Source organism: Sander lucioperca, chromosome 15 (assembly GCF_008315115.2).
Source record: "Sander lucioperca isolate FBNREF2018 chromosome 15, SLUC_FBN_1.2, whole genome shotgun sequence".
NCBI classification, from domain to species: Eukaryota; Metazoa; Chordata; class Actinopteri; order Perciformes; family Percidae; genus Sander; species Sander lucioperca.
Genome location: NC_050187.1, coordinates 28,026,058 through 28,050,319, shown reverse-complemented (window position 1 = coordinate 28,050,319; position 24,262 = coordinate 28,026,058). Strand labels below are relative to the sequence as shown.

The following is a 24,262-nucleotide window of genomic DNA, read 5'->3' as shown; positions in this document are numbered from 1 at the left end:
AGTCCTCACTAAGACCAAGAAAGTGGATCACATCACTCCAGTTCTGAAGTCTTTACACTGGCTTCCAGTGCCTCAAAGAATTGATTTCAAAATTTCTTATACTGCACTGTAACTTTTATTCTTGTATTTTAATCGTGTTTATGTAAAGCACTTTGAATTGCCCTGTTGCTGAAATGTGCTATACAAATAAAGCTGCCTTGCCTTGCCTTAAAAAGAAGTGGTATCTCTCCAGTAATACGGATTTGGTTCGGTTTTGTGAGGATCGGCTTCAAGGTGAAAAAGTCTTTTACAACTAAAAGTAGCAGCACAATAGGTTGAGAGTAGTAGAGTAGTAGAGTTGTTTTCCTTGTACTGTACAAGTTACTGCTTTTTAAAGTAGCTGATAGAAAATGCCTGTAATAATAATAAACTAAATTCCCTTATTTTATTTCATTTTTAACTATGTGGAGAGTTTTTCTTTGGTCATATTGCCCTGCTCTTTGAAAAATATACCCCACATTTTTAACCTTAGAAGCTGCAGATGTCATGGAAAGCTCCCATACAAGTACAGAAGGGAAGATTGTGCTTGGGGCCAATGAAATTAAAATGTCACTAATGCAAGGGCACTTGGTTGAACTTAGTAATAGTTTTCGAAAAAATTACTTGAATTTCTGGAAATCTTGGAAAGTCATTTTGGAATGAAACATGTCGAAATAGCTTCAAAAAACAAACATCTGTAAAACACATCCTGTAGCTAAACACACAGGCACATATACACATACAGTACTGTACATACACGTAAGCTTAAACACACTTGAGGTTTACCACATGCCACAGCGGAATGGTACATTACAAATATTTATCTCAAAACGTCATTTAATCTGCATTATATAATTAAAACTGTAGGTTGTCGAGAAATGCTACATTTCTTTTTAATCTCAATAATATATAAATAAATGTACCAAATTCATTTTGACACATTTGTATAACCACCATAAACAAACAAAACCTGTGTAAAATGACTGGCAACATCACTGCATTTTAAATGTTCTACCATAGGATCCGATTTGGCAGTAAGTCTGATCACTATTTTACGGCACAAAAGGGTTGCATTTTCTTTTCAAACAGAGAAAAAACCTTTAGATTTTCTAATAATGGAAAGATTGAAAGACTATAATAAAGCCAAATAGTAAGGTAGAGTGTGTATCTATTGTAAATTCACAGAATATATGCTTCATTTTAGCAACAGGAAGCAATAGACTAATATAAGCGTCAGTACAACACTGAATATTTCAAGATGTTCCTCCATCAGACAAACATCTCCTTGTTCACCCACATGAGTGTGCGTGTGTCGTTGGGTTTGCACTCGTACTCGATGCTGTTGAAGCTGTTTCCCCACTGGCAGTGGTCCCTTTTGTTGTAGTTGTAGTACTTCACCTGCCACACCGTTTCAAACATCCCGGCCTCTGTGAACTGAAGGAGAAACACATGCACAGACGAGTACATGAGTGGACAGATGGGAATACACACACACATACACACATAAAAAAACCCTTGTAGACACACACCATATCATCATTTGAAAAATCATGTGAAGGGGAAATGAAGAGGAAGCATACTGACTGGACAGATGGACACACACACACACACACACACACACACACACACACACACACACACACACACACACACACACACACACACACACACACACACACACACACGTTATGTCAAACCAGATTAATTATGTATGTAAGAATCTTTTTTACATTGTGTTTGAACCTGTAGTCCTGCTCTCTTTCTCCCTAGAAGATTAAAAAAAGAAGCTAAAAACATATTTCAACATTTACCTCAGATAGCGGTGCTTTCATTCACCGGGAACTACAACAGCTGCTTCCTCCGACCATCTGTGTATTGCTGCTAGCTGAAGAGATTTGCACACTGAACACCAGGAACTCATTTTGCTGTTGGTGTTTGAACCAAATGGAAATCCACATCTTATAAAGATGGGTAGAACTGTGTGGTTTGACAGTGGCGTGTGTTTGTGTATCAGGGATGTTAGTATCTGTACCCCTTGTCAGAACTACGTTACCACAATTCAGTCTTTAACCTAGAACAGGCTGAGACACAGTTGTGGAAGAATTTAGCTTGTCTCTCAAAACTTTCTGACTTCCCCTCATTGCTCATTGATGTAATGTTTTTATAGTTTTTTGGAAAACAATGGAGCTCCACAGAACAGAGGATTCACAAATACTACTTTGGGTCTTTTCATGAGATTTGTAAAATGTTTTCATTTGGCATGATGCTTTTGTCCAAGACAACAAAATGTATGAATGAAGGCTTTTGAGAATAAGTGCCTCAACACACTCTTCCACCTGACACACATGTCACAAGGCTTGCAGGTGCATGAAGTAACATAAGTGCCTCACAAATTACTTGCTTTCTTTTTTGAGAAAGAGCTAGTGAATGTTCGAGAGAAAAAGAGAGAGAGAGAGAGAGAGAGAGAGAGAGAGAGAGAGAGAGAGAGAGAGAGAGAGAAATGAGCAAGAAGAATAGAATATCACCAAACTTATCATTTAACTGTGTGCCCTGTCTTTGTACTACAGACTCAACTGTAGCTACCTATTCATAACATCTCAACACCTTTATATCACTGCAAATACCACTGCACATGTTACTACTATCCAATAAAATTCTTGAACTCGAACTTGAGTATGATTGCCTGATCTTGATGCCTTTTTTTTTTTGCCTTTTCTTTTCTCTTTGTCTTTGTTAGTTGTTGTTCTTCTGTTAACTGTCGTGTTTATTGTGGTTGTACTGTATATTTTTGTATCTAATAAAGATCTCAAGGGGTTATTTTTAATAAAAATAATTTCCAACTTTATCATTTAACTTGGTGAATCAGTGGAACTGAGGATTTAAATGTTGGAGTTACAGACAAGCTAAATTCAAATATATCTTTGGTTGGTTGATGTTCTCAGCATTATGTTGGATCATGGAAAAGATTGCTATTAAACGTGTTCTGTCATTGTTTCGGTTTTTCTTCTCTCCTGAACACCATGCTTGTTTCCTTTGACTTTGAGAAAATACTGTAATAAGAAATACATTGACAAAACAATCCTGAACACTTCCTGGCTATAAAATGCCTTTTGAATGTTGGATTGCTCCTGCTTCTGCCTCCAGATTTTAAGTTAGTTCCCTGCACCGTGTACAGTATATCCATACCTGTATGTTGATTTGAACCGGTTGCCTCTCTCCACTCTTGGTGTGTGCCACCCCTTCTGTGTCGTATTGGCCGGTATAGACCACTGACTGCGGGTCTTTAGACTGCTGCTCCAGGGGGAAGGTCACGGCACCCACACTCATCGAGCTGCAGACAGGTACACAACACAACGGACTAATCATAAACATTCTTAACCCTTGTGTTTTCTTCCATTCAACAATGCACTTGTCGTTGTCATCGTCCGGAAATCGACACTTTTTCTGATGGTTTTGTCTCTTTTTTTCGTCACTTTTGGCGCTTTTTAAAATGTTTTTGCCGCTTTTTTTGACATTTAGCGCTTCTTTTCACTACCATGTATAAACACCACTAACACCAACTTAAAACTACTTTTCCACTTATTTTTGGAAGTCATATTCAATAAACCTCATTTATAAGAAAAATATACCTAATTTTTTAGTTAAAAAAACAGAAATTATGAATTATTTAGACTAATATTAAAGGAAGGGTATATGTCAACGTTCAGTCGAGAATACTGTTTCGAAACATTTAAATTTTTTTTTTTCAAATGCTAAGAAATTTAATAAAACCGAAAATTCAATGAAAGTAGAGATCCGATCATTTGTTGTACTTGCAAAGCGCGTTGTATGGAATCAGCTGTATTATTTTTGGGTAATTAAAATGAGGTCGTTAACAGGAAACTCAGATTTCTGATATAGAACGGGTCAAATTTGACCCGAAGACAACACAAGGGTTAAAAATAAAGGTTCATGTGAGGCCACAGAAGACCACATCATAGCATGAATGAAAGGATGTTACATTGAGAACACATACCACGTGTTAATAAAACAAGACAAGATGTATCCAAAATATTTGATTGATAATATGTATTAGAAATTACACATGCCATTTAAAAGGCACTAATTCATATATTATATAACCCAATATCTTTATCTGTGAAGATTTGATGAACTGTTACTGTAAGCTTCATACTCACTGATGCATTTTTTGTTCCAGGTATCATGTTGACAAATCATTTAGTGAAATAGACTAGGTATGCAGCTGTGTTTCATGAGCATGCCCCAAATTAAATACATCTCCTATGCATCATCACGTGTGACCTATTTTTACATTGAGTGCTCATTCATGCATGTTTCACAGCCTGATATTTAGATGTTCAACACTAATCCTTATTTGGATATGGAAGTACAACAAGAGATTACATAATCATGAACTATAGGCAAATCACAAGAGGGCGGTGACACAAAACCCAAGCCTGGAGACCTACTAATCTGTGTCGGATTTGACAGCAGCCAATTGGGGTTTATGTTGCCTTCATGGGCTCTACGTAAAATCCTACTTTTCAGTGCTACACTTGGAAAAACTTGTTGAGTGCTTAGGCTAAGTGCAGAACTTTTGGTCACACATGATATCACAAAGATATTGTAGTGTGATACGTTGAACAAAACGTTAAGGGACATTTGCAAGTGATGTGTTTTTTTCTGCAGCTTGGAAATCACGAAAACCTCCACTTCATTTGCGGTAGGCTCATAACTGTCCAAATATCCGACTGTCTGCGAATGCATCCTTAAAATCTGCATTTGCATTCTGTTCAGGTCACCACTGTAATTGCATGCAAGGAATGAGCCTCACCCTTGATTCTTTAATTTACCATCAATCATTTCAATTTCAATTCTTATGTAGCCTAGGCCACTCTGTGTTATTAAGAGGGAAAACTATAGTGTTCGTTTAGGCAATGAATAAAGCAGACAAATTCATTTTGTAAAAGGAAAATATAGCCTAGGCCTATTTTACCGAAACAACTGAAGAAACATTTTACAGATAGAGCAAAGATTAACAGATCAAAAATATCCCGTAGGCTATAGGGTAGGCTAATAGTTTACATAGGCTACCGCCACTATAATCCAACACTCCAATTAATAAACGGCTGTGTTGTAGCCTATAAAATGCCACATTCACACAACAAAAGTTCCATTATTTATTATTTGGAAGGCTCCATATGTCCATTTGCCCTCCCATATGGGAAATCTGCAATCTCCTTGATGTAAATGTGTTGTAGGAATACCATGGCCTGGCCGTGATATTTTGTATTTATTTATTTAGAATCAATAGATTTAACATAGCAGTTTGGTTCATGAGCAGGTGAGGATAATCCACAAAAAATCGAAGGGCTACCTACGTGGCTTCGACCGCTCCTGGTTTAACAACCACCTCGATTTTGTATTTGGACCCGGTCAGCAGCTTGATGGTCCGTGTCTGTCCAAACCTGGCGCCGTCGGACTTGAAGTGCACCGCCGAGTTGTTGGGAAGCATCTTCAAGGAAATGCCAATTTTGACGAGTTGAGGGACGTCGGCCATGTTTCCATATAGTTTATCACCAGGATCAGTGGGCTTGAAGGGTGCGGGTGATGGTGTTTAGTGTCGATCAGTTCAGGTAGACGGAGAAATGCCGTGCAGAGAAATCTATAGAGCGCACAGCGCAGGGAATTGTGCTTCTGCGCGCCGTAATCCTATGCAGCACATGCCTAATCCCAACCAATGCTCGCTCTCTCTCTCTCTCTCTCTCTCTCTCTCTCTCTCTCTCTCTCTCTCTCTCTCTCTCTCTCGCTCGCTCTCTCTCTCTCTCTCTGGACATCCCCACCCTCTCCTTCTCTTTACTCACCTGTAGGCTATAATTAAAGTGTTAGTATAACCCATCTAATTCTAGCAGTGCTGGGATTCTGCCACTTAAGGCTGGATTAGGCTACTTTAATTGATCCTGGAAGGACTGGGATGGGAATAAGAACGGCTGAACAAAAAATATAGCCTAATAACAAACGTAGCAATAGTCTAATTCAACAAACATACAACAGTAAACATGTGTATACAGCATTCAATAGGCCTACAGGGTCTACCAAACACCTCCTTCACAGCGCTGTGAAGGAAGCTCTGGCAAAGCGAGACTAACCGAACACAGATGCCTAGGCTACCTATGCCTATCTCTACTCAGATTATTATTATTATTATTATTTTTAACTATTCTTCAAAGGTAGACTAGGCCTACTTCGTCGAATTGAAAAAGTATTTATTATTTTTGTTGGGTGATGGCAATAGGCTACCAAAAAAAATAACGAGTAGGAATTTGTAAGAATTGCTGAATCCAGTAGGCTAATTCTTTGATCTACTTATTTTCTATATTTTAAAGAAACATGAATTAACTAATAATCCAGCATCCAATCAGCAATCTACTCTTCAGAGCCTCTTATTGGGCTATTGCTGGATGGAGCCTGCTATAGAGCCATTTCTTAACCTGGCTTTACTTCAATTCAGGAGCTGAAGTAGCTATCAAACCCTAAGTGCGCAAGAAAAAGTGTGCAAGAAAAAGAATTGCGGTGCATGATTCTCTTACAGGCAGGAAACGAGAGCCCCTCTTAAAACTACCATACCCTCCTCCGGGAAATGACTCTCGGGCGACTCACATTAGAGCTTAGATCGGCCCAAAAAATCAAGCCCGAACCTGCCCGAGCCCGAGCACGTTGTGTCCGAGCCCGGCCCGGCCCGACACATTAACTGTAATTATGAGCCCGAGCCCGATTTAAACCCGACAATTTTTTAATACGTGGGCCGTTATAACTGACGTTCTCAACTACAATTCAGAGTTGTTTGAACTGGAGAAATCTGTTTAGAATAATACAACAAGGACGAAGCCTGTAAACTGCGCTGTTTGTTTAGAATGGAACGGATCGCAAGTGGATCTGAATGAAGAAACGTAAAAAAAAAAAAGAAACAATAATGAACAACATATTGTTGTCACTGCCCAGGACTTGTTTAAACTGCTTCCATACCTCCGACTTTCCTCCACACTTGCTCAAAGTTAATTCTTTACATCTTCAAGCTCCCGGTGTGATGCGTGCGAGAGGAGGAGACTCCGCGCATGACACGTGCTGCATTTTGTAACTGCAGCCTAACTTTTGTACACATTTGTTACTTTTATATAGCCTATATATATATTTATTATATTTCTGATTATGGCATAGCTATCTCCCCACTCAAATAGGATAATAAGGTATCCTTGGGCGCGGGGATGTGGCGGAAAATAACGGAGTTTAGATTCTCGGCCCAAGCCCGAGCCCGACCTGAGCCCGACCGGACCTCGGGTCGGGCTTGGGCCGAGAATCTAAACTCTAACTCACAGGCGAGGTTAGCATTCCCACTCTAATGTTTGTTGCAGCTGGGCTTGTTTTGCTATTTCAGACATGTCAGTGTTTCAATTCATGAGGTCAGGTGTGGAGACAAAGGTGGATTTTATCTTGAGGTAAAGTTAGGCTAGCTAGCGTTAAAACACAATTTTGTGAGTGTGAGGTGTTTTGTTGGAGTTTGCTACATTTTTAGCCGACTCACGTCATTAGCCTAAATGTATGGAGGAAATATTTATTCATAATTCAAATTGAAAGTCCAAAGAGAAAACGAAGCGAGATCAAATTAAAAATATTATTATTTTTTTTAAATTTTCCATTTGGCTTTTCCATTTGGATTTAATATTTGGCTTTTGAATTTCAATTTAACATTGGCTTTTCCATTTGGATTTAATATTTGGCTTTTGAATTTAAATTTAACATTGGCTTTTAATTTGGATTTAATATTTGGCTTTTCGATTTCAATTTAACATTGGATTTTCATTTGGATTTAATATTTGGCTTTTGAATTTACATTTAGCATTGGCTTTTCATTTGGACTTGACACATATCAATGTAAATGAGGAGGCGTGGCCCAAAGGCTGGTGGGAGGGTCTGAAACGAAAGGGGTGCAGAGGCACCTTATGAACAGCAGGGGGAGCTGACTGCTGGGGAGCTCACTGTTGAGCATCTGTCTGCAGTTTGGCCACAAGGCTGGCTTATCCTCTTATTTCACATGATAGAAACTGATGATGTAGGCTAAACACAAATGACATTTCATGCAACAACAGTGAAGTTTTCTTGTAGAATTGGGCCCGTGTTAGTGAGGACTAGATTAGGACTGTATTTAAAGCTGATTCTGGTTTCCAACTTCGCCCCAGGGGTGTCTGTTTAAAACACGGACGGAGACAACTTCTCTCTTTTGATGTTTTATTTAATTAAGCAACAGTACAAACATGGGTGTGGGTAGCTCTGCTACGTGTGTTTGTGTGTTGTCTGATCTTGAGGACACACACACACACACACACACACACACACTCACACACACACACACACACACATACACAATCTCAACCGGGTAGTCATCGTCCGAACTGCGACCTCTCCTTTTTCTTTCTCTCACTTTTCTCTCTGGTGCGTCAGTGTGAGGTGCGTGTCCGCGCTATTCTCCGACACGTACTCACAACAATCACTCCTGATTGACGGCCTTTTGTACAGCCTGTGTACTTTTTCGTTCATTTGATTTCCGATTTTGAAACGATATCCAAATTTGAAAAATGGGTCATTTCAAACCTTGTTAATATTGATGACAATGTGTTCAAATGGAAAACATGTGTGAAACAGCAGATGGAAATTATAAAAAAGCAATTTATTCTATAATCTAGATCGGGAGTTTGCCGTAGCAGCAGCAGCAAACAACTGGAAACTTTTTACAATTTTTGTCTGCTATTTCACCACTAAATTCACTATTGAGACTTTTTTATGCGAGCAATTAACTGTGTAGAGTTTGAATATGGGCAGTTTTACAAACATTGATGGCCAACTGCACATTTTCTCCGATGTTGTCAGAAGCTCCAGTCTGACGGGACAGCCAGCTGGTGGCGGCCGGGATCGCCTCCCTGCTGGCCGGCCAGTGATGCTCACAGACACCGCTGTCAGCTGGAAGTCTCTCAATAGAATCATGGACAAGTTTATTTCCTGAAATATGGCTTGTTTTCCGTTTGAACACATTGTCATCAATATTAACAAGGTTTGAAATGACCCATTTTTCAAATTTGGATATCGTTTCAAAATCGGAAAACAAATGACAGCGCGGACACGCACCTCACACTGCGCGCACCACCCGGAGAAAAAAGTGAGAGAAAGAAAAAGGAGAGGTCGCAGTTCGGACGATGACTACCCGGTTGAGATTGTGTGTGTGTGTGTGTGTGTGTGTGTGTGTGTGTCCTCGAGATCTGACAACACACAAACACACGTAGCAGAGCTACCCACACCCATGTTTGTACTGTTGCTTAATTAAATAAAACATCAAAAGAGAGAAGTTGTCTCCGTCCGTGTTTTAAACAGACACCCCTGGGGCGAAGTTGGAAACCAGAATCAGCTTTAAATACAGTCCTAATCTAGTCCTCACTAACACAGGCCCAATTCTACATGAAAACTTCACTGTTGTTGCATGAAATGTGGTTTGTGTTTAGCCTACATCATCAGTTTCTATCATGTGAAATAAGAGGATAAGCCAGCCTTGTGGCCAAACTGCAGACAGATGCTCAACAGTGTGCTCCCCAGCAGTCAGCTCCCCCTGCTGTTCATAAGGTGCCTCTGCACCCCTTTCGTTTCAGACCCTCCCACCAGCCTTTGGGCCACGCCTCCTCATTTACATTGATATGTGTCAAGTCCAAATGAAAAGCCAATGTTAAATGTAAATTCAAAAGCCAAATATTAAATCCAAATGAAAATCCAATGTTAAATTGAAATCGAAAAGCCAAATATTAAATCCAAATTAAAAGCCAATGTTAAATTGAAATTCAAAAGCCAAATATTAAATCCAAATGGAAAAGCCAATGTTAAATTTAAATTCAATAGCCAAATATTAAATCCAAATGGAAAAGCCAATGTTAAATTGAAATTCAAAAGCCAAATATTAAATCCAAATGGAAAAGCCAAATGGAAAATTAAAAAAAAATATATATATATATTTTTAATTTGATCAATGGAAAATTAAAAAAAATAATAATATTTTTAATTTGATCTCGCTTCGTTTTCTCTTTGGACTTTCAATTTCTCTTTGGACTTTCAATTTGAATTATGAATAAATATTTCCTCCATATAAATGAGCTAACGTATGTTGCTTAATGTTTGCTAAAATGTAGCATCTAGGCCTAGCACAGTTGTTAAAAGGCAGAGCCATGTCTTTCTCTATCACTCTGTTAAAAGGGTGTTCAGTTTCAAAGGTTGAGTGCTATGTATGCATCGGTAAGAAGGCTAAGCCAGGAAAAGTCAACTGAACAAAGTAAAATGTATGTTCCACTCAAATGAAAAATAACTACAAAAAAGACATGGGTGCTTCAAATAAGGAGTGACCAGGTAAACTCAATCAGGTAATTAGGAGTGACGCAAGAACCAATAGTGATGAAGAAAGGAAGTGAGGTAAAGGAAGTGAGGTAGGTAAGGAAAGAAAGTGCCAAAATAAGAGAATATAGGGCTCTTTACTACAAAAGTGTCTGCAGCTGAACGCAGAGAGACTAATCCCACCTTGTCAAGTAAACGTTTACTCCCATCATATGCACCCCTGTGTTCAAGACATACTTTTTTGATCCTGCAAGGGGAAATTAATTTTTTTTTTTCACTCAAAGCCTAATACACACATTACACACAGGCCTGAACGGATCATTTTGTGACATAATCCACAAATTGGTACAGTGAAGTGAAAAAAAAAAACATCTTCAGACTTTTTGAATAAACGTTTATATTAGCCTCAATACGAAACTGATGTCATCCCGGGTAACATAGTAGGGAGGACACAATATGAGTGGGAAATGATGGCTGTCTCCAAGAAAAAGGAAAAGTCCTATTGGTCATCAATGTAATCATATAGAGTGGTATTATAATAGCCTATAGACCTGATACAGTATGGACTAGGTCTATTTCAAGAAATAAAAGTTCAACAAAGATGATAAATCCAGATGTCCGAAACCACATTCCTGGACTTTTTGTTTTTTTCATACTCCTGTAATGCCAATGTTTGACCACTAGAGGTCAAGCTTTGATTACAGCAGGATGAATAAAAAAAAACATAACATGTCTTGGTTAAAAAAAAAATCCAAAAAAATCAGTAGGTTATGTTCTCGCGTTTAAAAATAAATAAATGAATAGGCCTACATGAAAAGGGAAACTGCACGTGATGGCGTCATATTGCTGACGTCACCACGAGCTCAGGGTGGATGAAATCAAAGTGGGAAAAATTCAGATCCCCAAAAAGTAAACTTCTCTACAAAAACTAGTTATGGATGGAAACAAAGCAGGAACAATGGGAATAATAGCCTTTTTTTTATATATAATTCTGTTCTTCAGTGTGTTGATTATTAAACTAAAATCATCACTGAGGCTGTCGATTACGCTGCTTCCATGCCTTTGTGTCAGTTGTAGGCTTATGGTAGCTTATTTAGTAACAGGTTGGAAAGACAGCCACAAAAAAAAAAAGAAAGGAAAAGCTCATGGTCGGCCAGTAGAAAGAAATCAGTGAGCCAGCTGTTAACATCAGAAAGTGTGTTCGGTTCCGGTGTTACACCGAAATCTGTGACCCATCGAGATCAGTGTCCCCCTACCACAACCTGAACCAAACCCTTGTCTCTAACCTTAACCACGGAGGGGGGGCGCTACGCTTTTAACAGGAGGGACACAGATCACCACGGGTCACAGATTTCGGTGCAACACCGGGCTGAGGTACTTTGACGCAAACATCACCGTCTCATGTCTGCTGCTGTAGCCGATACAGTTCATTGTAAGTTTGATTCTCAGAATATGATCTGAACTCAAAGTGGTGTTTAATCTTCAACCAATTTAATGATAAGTTTTAGTTATGGGAACATCGTATAAAAACCGTTTCATAATATTTGCAGTTATCAGTAGCCATGCCCAGTTCTCTCCTAAAGACTGACTTCGGAAATAAATGCAAACTTAATTTCTGTTTAGAAGTGTTTCAAAGCATAATGGCAGATGGATGCAGCGTGTTGGCCTATGGATTAATGAATCAAATATTATTATTATTCAAATAGAAAATCGTAGATATAGCCGCAACTTAGATGTCGAGAACAGTCCTACTAACGCAGTGGTTCTGGTACTGCTGGCTGTGCTGCGCACTTCGCTGTCCGATAAGTAAAAGAGAAGCATGGTTTGGGCAGCACCGGCAGGCTCCACACACTTTGACAGATAGAAGCAAGACGGCGAGTGAGAGTGAGTTGGGGAAGAACGGGAGGGTGGGAGAGCCCTCCCCCTGCCAAATGTCTCGATGGATCCACTCCTTCATAACCCCACTCTTCTCCAGCCTTGCGCAGATGGCCAACGTGTCCAAACCGGACTGTGAATCTGCTCACACGGCCACAGGATGACAAGATGAGAGCAGATTAGAAATTGAACTATTCTCCCTCTGCTTTGTTTTATTTAGTGTCTAGTGAAAGCCAAAGTAGTCAAACACCCAGCGCAAGAGCACTTGGCTCCATATGAATGTCTGCCGGTCTCCCAGCGCACAGCGCTGGTGATGCCATGCCGCGAAGTCACACCGGCGATGAGAGCAGCGGCACTGGGCTCTGGCTGAAGACCCCAACAGGACACCGGGCGCAGGACTACGCACTGAAAGATGTGGAGTCTGGGCAGAGGACGATGAATAACGCGGTGCGGGTCGGTGACGGTCTCCTGTCTCCCTCCACGACAGGTGCTGTGGGATCAGAGAGGAAGCAGGGTGCCCGGCTCAGCCTGCTGGGGAAGCCGCTGATCTACAGCGCACAGAGCGGCCGCAGGAACGCGCGGTACCGGCGGTTCCAGAACTACCTGTACAATGTGTTGGAGAGACCGAGGGAATGGGCGTTCATCTACCACGCTTTTGTGTGAGTACTTGCACTTGTAATCGCAGAGAGCTTTACAGCATAACTTACTTCAAATCTTGTTTTCTGTTCGTTCTTTTCAATTGAATACCAGATTCCTACATGTAAAGGCCGAATTTAAAGGAAATAAAGTATAAAACATAATGAATATTTCATTTAAGGAGCAATAAAACATGCCACTTTTTTTTTGAAAATCTAACTGATTTAAGTTTTCATATTGCCTGTTGTTCACCTGATGATAATGACCAGCTGGGGTCATGGTGCACACACATCATGGTATTAAACTGATGCAGTTGTATGCAGATGTGGTTTCCAAGGAAAAAGTGAATTAGGGCTGCAACTAACGATTATTTTCATTGTCGATTAACCTGTTAATTATTTTCTCCATTAATTGATTGGTTGTTTGGTCTATTTAATGTCAGAAAATAGTAAAAAAATAAATAAAAATAAAGGTTCAATCAGTGCTTCCCAAAGCCCAAGATGACGTTTGAGAAGCTGCAGTCAGGACTAATCAATCAATCAGTTTTCAAAATAGTTGGCGATTCATTTATTAGTTAACTAACTAATCGATTAATCAATTAATCTTTGCAGCTCTGAAGTTAAAGGTGCCCTGCCACACAAAACCGTTTTTACTTGCATTTTTTGAAATATATTAGGTCCATATGTGTTTGTGTTATGTCGTGAATGTGAAAATGAACTGCTCTGTCAGCTCTAGCCACTGAAAAGAAATAAGCGGAGAAATCAGGCCAATTACAAAAGCTGGTCAGTCTGACATCATGTTGCCTGAGCTCATTACTATTCATGAGCTTGCCCAGTTGCACTGGGTAAAGGATGCTGATAGCCAGGCTCTCATTGGCTAGCTGTTAGCCAACCAGAGTCAAGCAGCATAGCTCGTTGAATATTAATGAGAACTGGCACAAATCAAGCTGAGTCTTCCTGCAGGCTTTCTATACCACGCTAGAATGGCTTGAAACAAGGTAACCAAGGCATTTTTTTCCACAAAAAAATGTTACAGAGTCCATGGTAGAACTTCAGACATTACCACAAAGTAATGAAATACGTGTGGCAGGGCACCTTTAAAGTTTTTTTGTGGAAACACTCACTCATTTACAATGTATTCTATTCTCTAGTCTCTCACATATGCACATGAATCTCTCTTCATCCCCCATGCATGAACTCAAACATGCACAGATATGCATAGAAACACATTTTCTGACTGGGAAAGATCTTTTCTTTTTCCTAACTTTTTTGATGGTGGTGCTATCATTGACCTGATTTCAGTCACCTGTTGATTGGTTTATCGCTACATCACTGTATGTCAGTGCAGGAATTCTTTTAAATGTGAACGCCTGTTGCTCCAGCCTCAGTGTGCAAACACAGTACTGGAAACAGTTAGAATTTAATGACTTTAAACATGGACTACGGGTGTGTGTGCTGGTATGTGAAGATATTTTACAATTTACAATGCACACCTATTTCATATTGCAGACCTAATTGCAAAAGACCTGCATGTAGAATCAATAAATCAGACAGAGTACTTTATTAGGCCCAATCTCTTCCTGATCTTTACGTAACACTGGAAGCTCCAACAGATTTAGGGCTCTTAGAAAAGGTCAGCACGCTGTCAACTGAAAAGGGTGAATGTATTATTAACTGCTACTCCCGTGCATGGTTTTGAGTCTTTCACCACTGGTTTGGACAGAGAGCGGCTCTGGGAAAAGTCCTGGAGGGAAACTTTTAAAGCTGACATGTTTCAATTCTTAAATTCAAAACAGCCTTCAGCTGACCACAGCTTGCTTCCTCTGGTGGGAAATAGCTCCTTCATAGCCAAAATTTCTGATTTTGTAGAAATTTTGTAGTATTAAAAAATACTGTAAATATTGCAGATTATTGCTTATATTTGGGCTGAGCTTTCCTGGTTTATGTCAGTCTAACTAATATGATTTTTTGTTCTTTTGCCTGACTCTGTGTCCCAAGGGTGCTTGTCAACATGACACACGCTTACTGTAAACTGTATTAATCCACACCAGTTGTTATCTTGGTTGTGGCGAGATAGTTGCTTGGTCATATACACTGGTAATCTGCAAGATCCTTCCTTTTCTTTTTGCTGTGCTGTTTCTGCGCTGCACGTCCAAGAGATCACCTGTCAATCAGACAGTGTAGGCGGTGCTGTGACTTGATTAAGTTTGCGTTTTCGTAAGTGAGTGACGCGCTTTTCTGTCTGCTCAGCGGTGGAAACAGTCGATGCTCGTGTTAACTTTTGTTTTTGGCAGATTATAACAGTGAGTTGATGTTTCATGAAAGAGCAGGCTCTGCATTAACACAGCTGTGGTTATCCCAAAAGAATACACACTTTATGCATTTTTTTCTCACTGTCTGCTTATCTATCTGTGTATATACAGCATATATACAACATATACATATGCAGTATCTCTTTCACACACATCACTCCAACCACAGCATGGTTGGAGTGATGAAACACCACATCCCTTCCTGTTTCAACTTCCAACAGTCTTGTTGGAAGAGGAGCGCTGTGAGAAGGAAGCAGTGGAGCTGTCAGAGGAGGGGCTGCAAAGCCGGATGTTGACGTTTTTATTTGCTCAGGCGGGATAGCTGAGGTCGCTGGGGTTAAGTTGTTACATCTGCTCACAACCCCAGCCTTAAATAAACTGTACAAGTGATATAAAGAAAACCTTTGTCAGATTAGGAAACTAATCTCACATTGCAGGGAAATTGACAGAAAGCATGAGTGTGTTTTTTTTTTGTGCTTTGATGCAGAAAAAGATTCATAGAATAGGATTCCGATGAAAATCATAGATGTGAATGTGTCTACTGTACACATAGCTATACGTATTTCAGTGCAGTTTATTGTACATGCATATTTTACGCTGTGATGCTAACTAACTCTGCAAATACCTAAATAGCAAGTGTGTGTACGTACACAGATCCAGTGTTAGTAATGATAAAAACACCACCAGAATAAGATTGAACTCCCAATCAGCAATGACTGTGGGATTATTCCATCCGATAAAAAAAACTGGTTTTCTCTTTTGAATGCATTTCACCATATCAGAACAATTTTATGGCCCCAAAGGGCAGCAAGAGATTACTTTGAAAATTACCTAATTACCCAAACATTCGTCTTGATCTAGGGAAGCAGGTAAAAGAAAGCTGGAGAGACCACAGGATATTTTCAACAGTCACAGTGAATGTACGGCATCTTGATTAGAAGGGTTAGGAGGACACTTTGTTTAAGTCTGAGTCATCTTGATCTAGACTCAAACTTCAGACTTGGTGATTTACAGACAATGTAGGTACTTTAATATGAGAGACGATTGCGTTGCTAACCACAGAAAAGTAAGTTTCACCCACATTTGCATACTTTCCAGTGATATAAGTAATCGTATGGTTGGCTATTATATTAGCTGTTTGTACTAATGCACATGGTGACGTCATGGTCTGCCTTAATTCACAGTTATTTCAGTGTGTCACATGCCATTTAAGTAAATGGATTTCTTTCGTGGTCACTCCCCATCAGTCACTGCGGTGTGTGTTAATGCAAGGTGGCAGGGAGTAGTTACCACACATATACACATGTGCTTGTGCAGTGGCTTGCACACTTGCACATATACAGTAGATATGCAGTATGCAGACGAAAAAGCAAAAGTAAATACACAAACATGCAAAAAGACACAAAAACATTCATATGTTTGTGCCGATACACTCAATTGTAGACAAATGTGGTATGGCCACACATACAAACAGTCACATGGCTACATATAAACACATTCACACGTGGTAGGAGATGCACAAACACACCCACAAACAAAAGAAAGTACATGATTTATAAAAGAGAATTTTCCTTTTGATCCTTTAATTAGTAAGCGGTTTTGTAGAAACATATGCTGCATTGTGCATTTGTGTGTGTGTGTGTGTGTGTGTGTGTGTGTGTGTGTGTGTGTGTGTGTGTGTGTGTGTGTGGAACCATGCTGTGCAAGCGTGTCAGAAAACAGCTTGACAGTGCATGTGTGTTAATGTGCATTTACAGTATATTTGAAATCGATGTATGTATATTACTCTGTATACTATAGGAATCCCTGGTGTGCTGCTGATGGGCTGCAGTATAAATCGGGACACTGATAAGCATCTGGGCTTTCCTCTTGCCAAATAGTGCTCCCACACTGAAAAACTGCTGGCATTAAGATTCAATCTCTTAATGAGATGGCGTGTGTTGGCCTAATCACATTTGCTGAAATGGGTTCCAGCCACAGTCTCCATTATGTGCTATACTCAGAAGATGATTCCTTTCTGTGTTTTTGTGTGTATGAGAGTAATGTTTCACCCAATTTATCTATTTGCTGTTTTTGTGTTTCATGCAAGTATGACATGACGTCTTGTCCATGCCCTAATGTTCGTATGTGTTTGTGTGTAATGTTTCTGCATCGGGAAAGTGGGTGTGTGAGTGTGTATTCAACAAATACTTTTTGTGTGTGTGTGTGTGTGTGTGTGTGTGTGTGTGTGAGTGAGATTGATTCGCTCGCACGGTTTGAGTGCGTCAGTCATTGATCCCAGGGCCATTCTGGTCCATCGACAGGTAGCACATCAACCCAGCCTGACTGTTTGCCACGAGGCGGATACGCACTTTGTTGTAATGATCAACCTCAGTCCAATGTTATACTTTAACCACACAGATTTGTTCAGCATCTGTGATGCATTAATTGTCAGCTTCAGTTGGCTCTTTAAAGGGAATGTCACTTTATTTCTATTTTAACAGCCACATAGCATTCACTGATAAGCATTGGGTATTACAGTACAGACTGTCCTTATCAAACGCTTTGAACAACCTATGTCTAGTTTTCCTGACAAGTGGCCTCTTGTGGTTGTGCGAATAATAACATCTCACAGTAGCAAAGGTGGACGTAGCTTGATGGTGTTGCAGTACCACAAACCTCTGAGGGATGAGGGTTGGGATGAATGGTAGAGGGTACAAAAGTTCTATTTTATAAGATAAGATGTGTGAGTGTGGAGGATAGTTAGATAGTTAGTTAGAGTTATTTAAAGACAGCATTGACATAATTGATTCCTTATGTGAATTATAACAAGTTGAAGCATATTGATTTGGGTTGCTTTGGTCCAAAACAGGTTTTTATTGTTGTTTGGTTTGTTGGATGTCTTCCAGCCAGGTGGATCACGTTGTTACAGTTGCTGGAAGTAACAGACTTGTTGTCACTTTTCTTTTCTGGTGTTCTGGCCATATGTCAACATCTACATACCACTGACTGTCCACTATGTTTTATGAATAATTGGTAATCTGATGGCCTTGATTTGTTTGTATAGATATTTGTTTTCATCTTGGTATTGCTGCCCTACCAACTGAAACCAGCCATAGCAATTTAGTTTGACCCCTCACTAGTGGTAAGGGGGGGTGTACCATGTGGAAGGGTGACATCTGTGCTGTGACTGATAAGTTGAGTGGTTGGTTGTAGTGGTTTGACTGGTCAACAATGTTCACCAAGTCTTGTGAAAAGGCTTTGATTACACTGATTGTGTTTATGAAGCCCTTTTACGTCATGTTGGTTCCAGTTAAAATTATTTTAAAAAGATGTTAGTGCGTGAGAACTTGTTTGTGTAATACACAGGATCTTGCAGGTGGGGGAACCCTAAGAATTCATCTTAGCAGCTTAACATCTGATCTATAGAACATAATGCAGATATAAAACAACACTGTTTTATATCTGTGGTGATAACACCACACCAAAATTCCATTCTCAAATTTGAATTTAACACTAGGCTACTAGGCTACTTTAAAAAAGTCTCTATCCACAGCACTTAAAGAAAACTCACTTTTACAGCTAGTTCACCTGTTACTCGTTATTTCCATCTTCCAAAGCAGCCAGGAGTTAAGTTTTCATTAAAACTAACTGCATGCCAAATTAATCGGTGCACACAAGGCCAAATCGCCTATTAAGTTACCACGTTGCAAAGGCTATTTTTAAACGGAGTCCGACGCAGTCAGTCCACATAAAAACACAATGGGGCTACATTCAGCTACAGCTAACTTCACGGAGAACAATGACGACAGAACAGCATCACCGATCTGTTTTAACCGAATATATGGTCCAGCTCAGCTAAAAACACCGGATCTACAGCACGTTACTGTGTTGCTACCGTTTTATTTTTCGCTCACTAGCCTGTTTGTAACTGGTAGGCTACCGGCAACGTGATCTTCCCCCTGTTCAACTGACTTTAGCAGATTTAGATTTTTACAGACGTGTGAACTAACCACAGTCAGTTGCCCTGTTCATGGACTCATGGTGCTCTTATTTTCTACTTCATTCGATACCCATCATGTGAAAGGAAGTATTCAGTAGTGTAAAATGCCACCACCACTCCATTACTAGCTTCTGCGATAGTGGGCCAATCACATAAAGTTACATTAAAGTGTCTGCGAGCAAAACCATACAAATAAACATTTCTTTCTAGATAAAAGGTAAAAAAAAAGGATCAAATGCCGTTATCGCTTGACTGGAGAAGTTTAAATACTACTCGGTACTGGGTTAATTTCGGTTAAAATGTATTGAGTACCCATACCGAGCCCTACATCCAACGCAGTACTTGCTCTTTACAAGCATCTAAAACACTAGAAAAGGCTGTTGCACTCGCATATTATTCAAACAGCAGGTTCATTGATCCCAAAATAAAATGTAAAATGCACTCAGACTTGACGAACATCAAAGGCGTCCTGAAGAGACTGCACTATGTTTCCTGAGAACATGGTGACATTTGAGACACCTGAGCACATACGTAGAAGAGTCTCTGTGTTTAGGTTCAGAGTTATTTCCAGGTAGGGAGGAGGCTGTTGGCTAGCACCCAATGGAAAATGCTGGAAAATGCTAAGGACCCATTAAATGGGATGAATAGAAAGAGAGGTGTGTGTGTGTGTATGTGTGTGTGTGTGTGTGTGTGTGTGTGTGTGTGTGTGTGTCTGTCTGTCTGTGTCTGTGTGTTGTAAATACTGTCATGATAAGTTCCGGTGTTTGCATGAATAGGCACAGAGTGGGTACCCTATTACAGGTAATGTATGTTTTATTTTATGTCTTTACTGGAGAGTGTAACACAGCACAGACACAGTGTGAATTTGTGTGTCCAGGTCACCAGTTGGCACGATGGCATTCAGGGCAAAACATAAGGATGGATGGAGAGGAAGCAAGATAAGATGAAAACATGTACAAAAAAAAAGACAGAAGTGAGAGAGAGTGAAATGGGAGGTGAAGATGAGAACAGGGAGATTCAAAAAAATTTGAGCATGAAAAAAAAAGGCATAATCTTAAAGTTGGTTTATTCCATGTGCTTTGGATGGAAAAGTTGCCTACTCTGATTTTAAACAAAGAAAACTGCACATATAGTCATCTCCAGACAGAATAATTTCACAGGAAGCTCTGTGTGCAAGATCTGCTAACACGCAATGACAATTGTATAAGAAATGCAAGTTCACTTAGTTAAGATCACGTCAATGCCAGGATGTTTGCGTATTAAACATTTTTCTCTTCCTCAAAAATAAAGTCAAAGCACATATTTAGGAGTTAGACCCCAAAGCAGCTGTAGGAAGTAAGAAGTGCCTCCACAAAGCATGGTGGTGTAGTGATTGGAAAAAAAACCCTCACCTGTAGGAATTATGGTCCCATTAAATATTTTTGGGTGTCTAATCTACAAGATGACTTTCATGAGATAGGTAATCCATCAGAGTGGACCTTATAGTTGTGTTATCATTATGTGGTAATGCAGGGAGTATAATTTATCGTTCAAACTGATGATTAATGCATGATTATTGCATCACTCCTAAATTCCTTTTCTCCTCTTTAAGTCATATAAAACGCACTGTATTTGTCTGCAGTTTAGTGTCTTTCCAGTTCACCAGGAACGCTTAGAATACAACGATCCCACATGAGCATCCAGTTTCAATACACCCACTACATATTCTCCTCAATATTCCAGTGTTACAGGGATGTGCACAGGTACGGGCTATTGTTGCCCGGGCAACTGCCCGTTTGCCCTGATTGGCTTAGCTGCCCCTCTGGTGAAAGAGCCTAAATAAACTTTTCTTTCTTTATTTATTTATTTTTTTTGCTGTTGTGGCTGCAGCAATACAATAATACGACCATCCACCATTACCAAATTGAAATCAAAGTAAATCGCTATATCATCCAATCTTGCCCTCAGCGATGCCCACTGCCCCCAGTCACATGACTTTGTTTTCTCACACACGGAGCACCGCATATGAAAGAGGGAAAGCCAAGCCGTTCTGCCTTCACATGAGTTTTTAAAGTTATGGAGATTATGCCAAATGCCCTGTGAATAGTAACCAAAAAATCCACTTGAGCTTTGAATAAAGTGCAGCTTCAGCTTGTAATGTTTGCATCACGTCGTGCAGCATTGCCATTAGCTATAGTAACATAAAATGCTACGTTATCAACCAAAGCTAATGACAGCCTATATTGCAGCAGCAGGCTAACGTAGCTACGTTACATCCGTTACATTAGTGTGCGTTCTGTAGGGAATGGGATGGGATGGTTTGGGCTCTGGAATAATGCTAGGTTATACGTTGTTTACAGTCAATATCTTACGTGAGTTTTCAACCAACAATCAGATGTGACGTTAGTGAAAGTGAAAGTCGCCTTATTTTGTTATGAAATGATAAATTAACAATTGGTTAACTTTGCATTTAAAAAAAATGTATAGCCTAATGTTAGTTTTGTGTGCTTAACTATGTGTTCACAACAAAGACGACTGAAGAAGAGAGAGAAAGAGCTCAAAGAAGCAGCTCTGCAAGATCTGCAACTTTGCAGAGCTGGAATAAAACATTTGATAATGTCAAGCAACGAACCTGATGTGATGCATGTGATGTAGGTCTATTTTATCAGAAGAATTTTCTTCTCATTAAAACAAATGTTTCATTAATAATAAACACACAGTTAATTGTGTCTATGCCGTGTATAGCATTGTGAATTAGTTATTATTTTATGGATATCAAAAGCTCCAGTTCACAGAGCATTTGAGAATCTGGGGATCGAGTAAAATACTTCTACTAGCTGTAGTCACGTTGTAATTGTTCATATATATATATATATATATATATATATATATATATATATATATATATATATATACACTTTCAAATGTGCAAAAAGAAATGAGCTAATTAGCCTTCGTCAGAGTGGAGAGATTTGATGAACGACCAGATCAGCTTGTTGGTTTCATCAGAGAACCAGAGCTCACTGGTGAGAAGGTGCAAGATCGGAAGGGACTGCAGTGACAAATATACTATGACATCCGAGCAGGTCACACGTCACACAGGAAGTGTGTGTGTGTGTGTGTGTGTGTGTGTGTGTGTGTGTGTGTGGGTGTGTGGGTGTGTTTGTGTGTGTGTGTGTGTGTGTGTGTGTGTGTGTGTGTGTGTGTGTCGAAGGGTTTGAGAGGGAAAGAGCAAGAGATCTTTTAGAGCGCACACTTGCATTTCTATGAGTGTGTGAATGAGAAAGAAAAAAAGACTGCAAGTGTTTGTGTGAGAATTAATGTGTACGTACGATATTTGCGGTTGTCAGAATTACTGATTGTGTGTGTTCAGTATTGGTGTAACACACGTACAAGCACTGCACAGGCTTTCCTTCCAGTGCATGACTGTATGAGTATGCAGGGTTACACGGTGTATCTGTCAGCATCAGTGTGTGTCAGCATCGGTGTGTGTCTGCTCATTAGTCATCCGGCAGCCCTCTCGTACATCAGCGGAGGTGCCAGTTTGCTGTGCAGACTCCAGCGCTGATGGATGGAGACAGGCTGAGCTTGTCCGTCCTCCTACCCACACAGAGTGCACCTCTGCTGGGTTTGCGTCATTACAGGGGAGGCTGTAGTGACCCGCCGCACACATCTCAGACGTTACCCTATCAGCTCTCTAAACAAGAGTGTAACTCAAAACCACACAGTCACGGATCCTCATACTGTATACACATGCACCCATATTAAGACACAGGAATGCACATTTGCACTTACTTTACACACACACACACACACACACACACACACACACACACACACACACACACACACACACACACACACACACACACACATACACTGACATATCGTAGCAAAAATGTACAAGCCAGCTCAGCCCAACTCATATTGTGAATAATTTATGTTGGTTAGTCATCAACATTTTTCCAAGTGAAACAGTGATTCAGGCCGAACAACAATAGCTCACCCATGCTGACAAGTTTCTTAGACAGAGTGAGAGCTTTTTTTGGCATGTTTTCACCTGTGGACGGATCAGGGGACGTCATTAGTCATGCCGGTTGAATAATTGGAATTGGAGAAACGTTGAGAGTTGACATAGGCATTTAGAGGAAGAGAGAGAGTGGTTGGTTGAGAAAAGAGGAGGTGAAGAGAGGAAGAGTGAAATGAGATTACAGATAGAGGGGTGATTTGATTTCCAAGTAGTGATATTACTCTGCACTGCTGTACGTGCTGTATGTGCTGGAAGTGAAAACACACACTGACACATTTAATTGAATTCATTTATCAAACAACAGTCATTGGTTCCAGTTTTTGTTGTTTTATAAAATTGTATTGAATATCTTTTGGGATTTGGACTGTTGGTCAAAGAAAACAAGCAATTTGAACATGTTATCTTGTAATGAGCACGTTTTGACATTTTCTAGACTAATTGTTGATTAATTTAACAAAGTGACAGATTTATCAAAAGTGAAAATAATTGTGAAATGCATGGGCACAAGGATGTGACGATATGAGAATGCCTAAGTGACTACCATTTTGTTCATTGTATTATAGCTTTAACCGAAGGGTTACATACACTTGGACTTAGAAAGCACATCCCACATGCATTATATGAACATGGGAGTTAAAGAGATATTTTGCTGGTTTAAATCCAGCTCTGTGTGATGGCAGTGTGCAGATAAACGCTGTGTGGCTTTCCTCTGTGGCCGCAGTGCACAGAGCTCCAAGCAGCCGAGGTCTGCAGTGATCCGCCGGATGACGCAAAACACGTCACGTAGGTCATTAACTGAGATCCCCTGGGGAAAAAACCCCAACACCGTTCATCTAAGGGGCCAATGAGACATGTTAAATTGTCAAGTTTTCATTTCCAGAGTACTTCATTTGACACAAACTGTTATGCTATGAGATACAACCCATGTAAGGACTTGCATATTTATTTTATACTAGCACAGTGCCCTTTCAAAATGGAACGGGCCGATTGCTTGGCCTTTGGTATT

At 39.9% G+C, this 24,262-nt stretch overlaps 2 protein-coding genes across 3 annotated transcripts in view; one reads left to right on the top strand and one right to left on the bottom strand.

Annotated features, from left to right (window-relative positions):
- Nucleotides 1–1,169: 1,169 nt before the first annotated feature.
- On the bottom strand, nt 1,170–5,753 carry cnrip1b (cannabinoid receptor interacting protein 1b). Its single transcript, XM_031316126.2, has 3 exons — nt 5,400–5,753; nt 3,205–3,349; nt 1,170–1,452 (listed from the first exon to the last, which is right to left on the bottom strand). Exons 1-3 carry the CDS (start codon nt 5,576–5,578, stop codon nt 1,288–1,290), a joined length of 489 nt encoding a protein of 162 aa, XP_031171986.1. The 5' UTR covers nt 5,579–5,753; the 3' UTR covers nt 1,170–1,287.
- A 6,409-nt stretch (nt 5,754–12,162) lies between these two features.
- The window catches only part of kcnq5a (potassium voltage-gated channel, KQT-like subfamily, member 5a), a 95,479-nt gene continuing 83,379 nt past the window's right edge, over nt 12,163–24,262 (top strand). For both annotated transcript variants that reach the window (XM_031316091.1, XM_031316090.1), the window contains exon 1: nt 12,163–12,977. In XM_031316091.1, the coding sequence (XP_031171951.1) occupies nt 12,598–12,977 (380 nt within the window). In that variant the 5' untranslated portion in view covers nt 12,163–12,597. The remainder of the gene's footprint in view (nt 12,978–24,262) is intronic.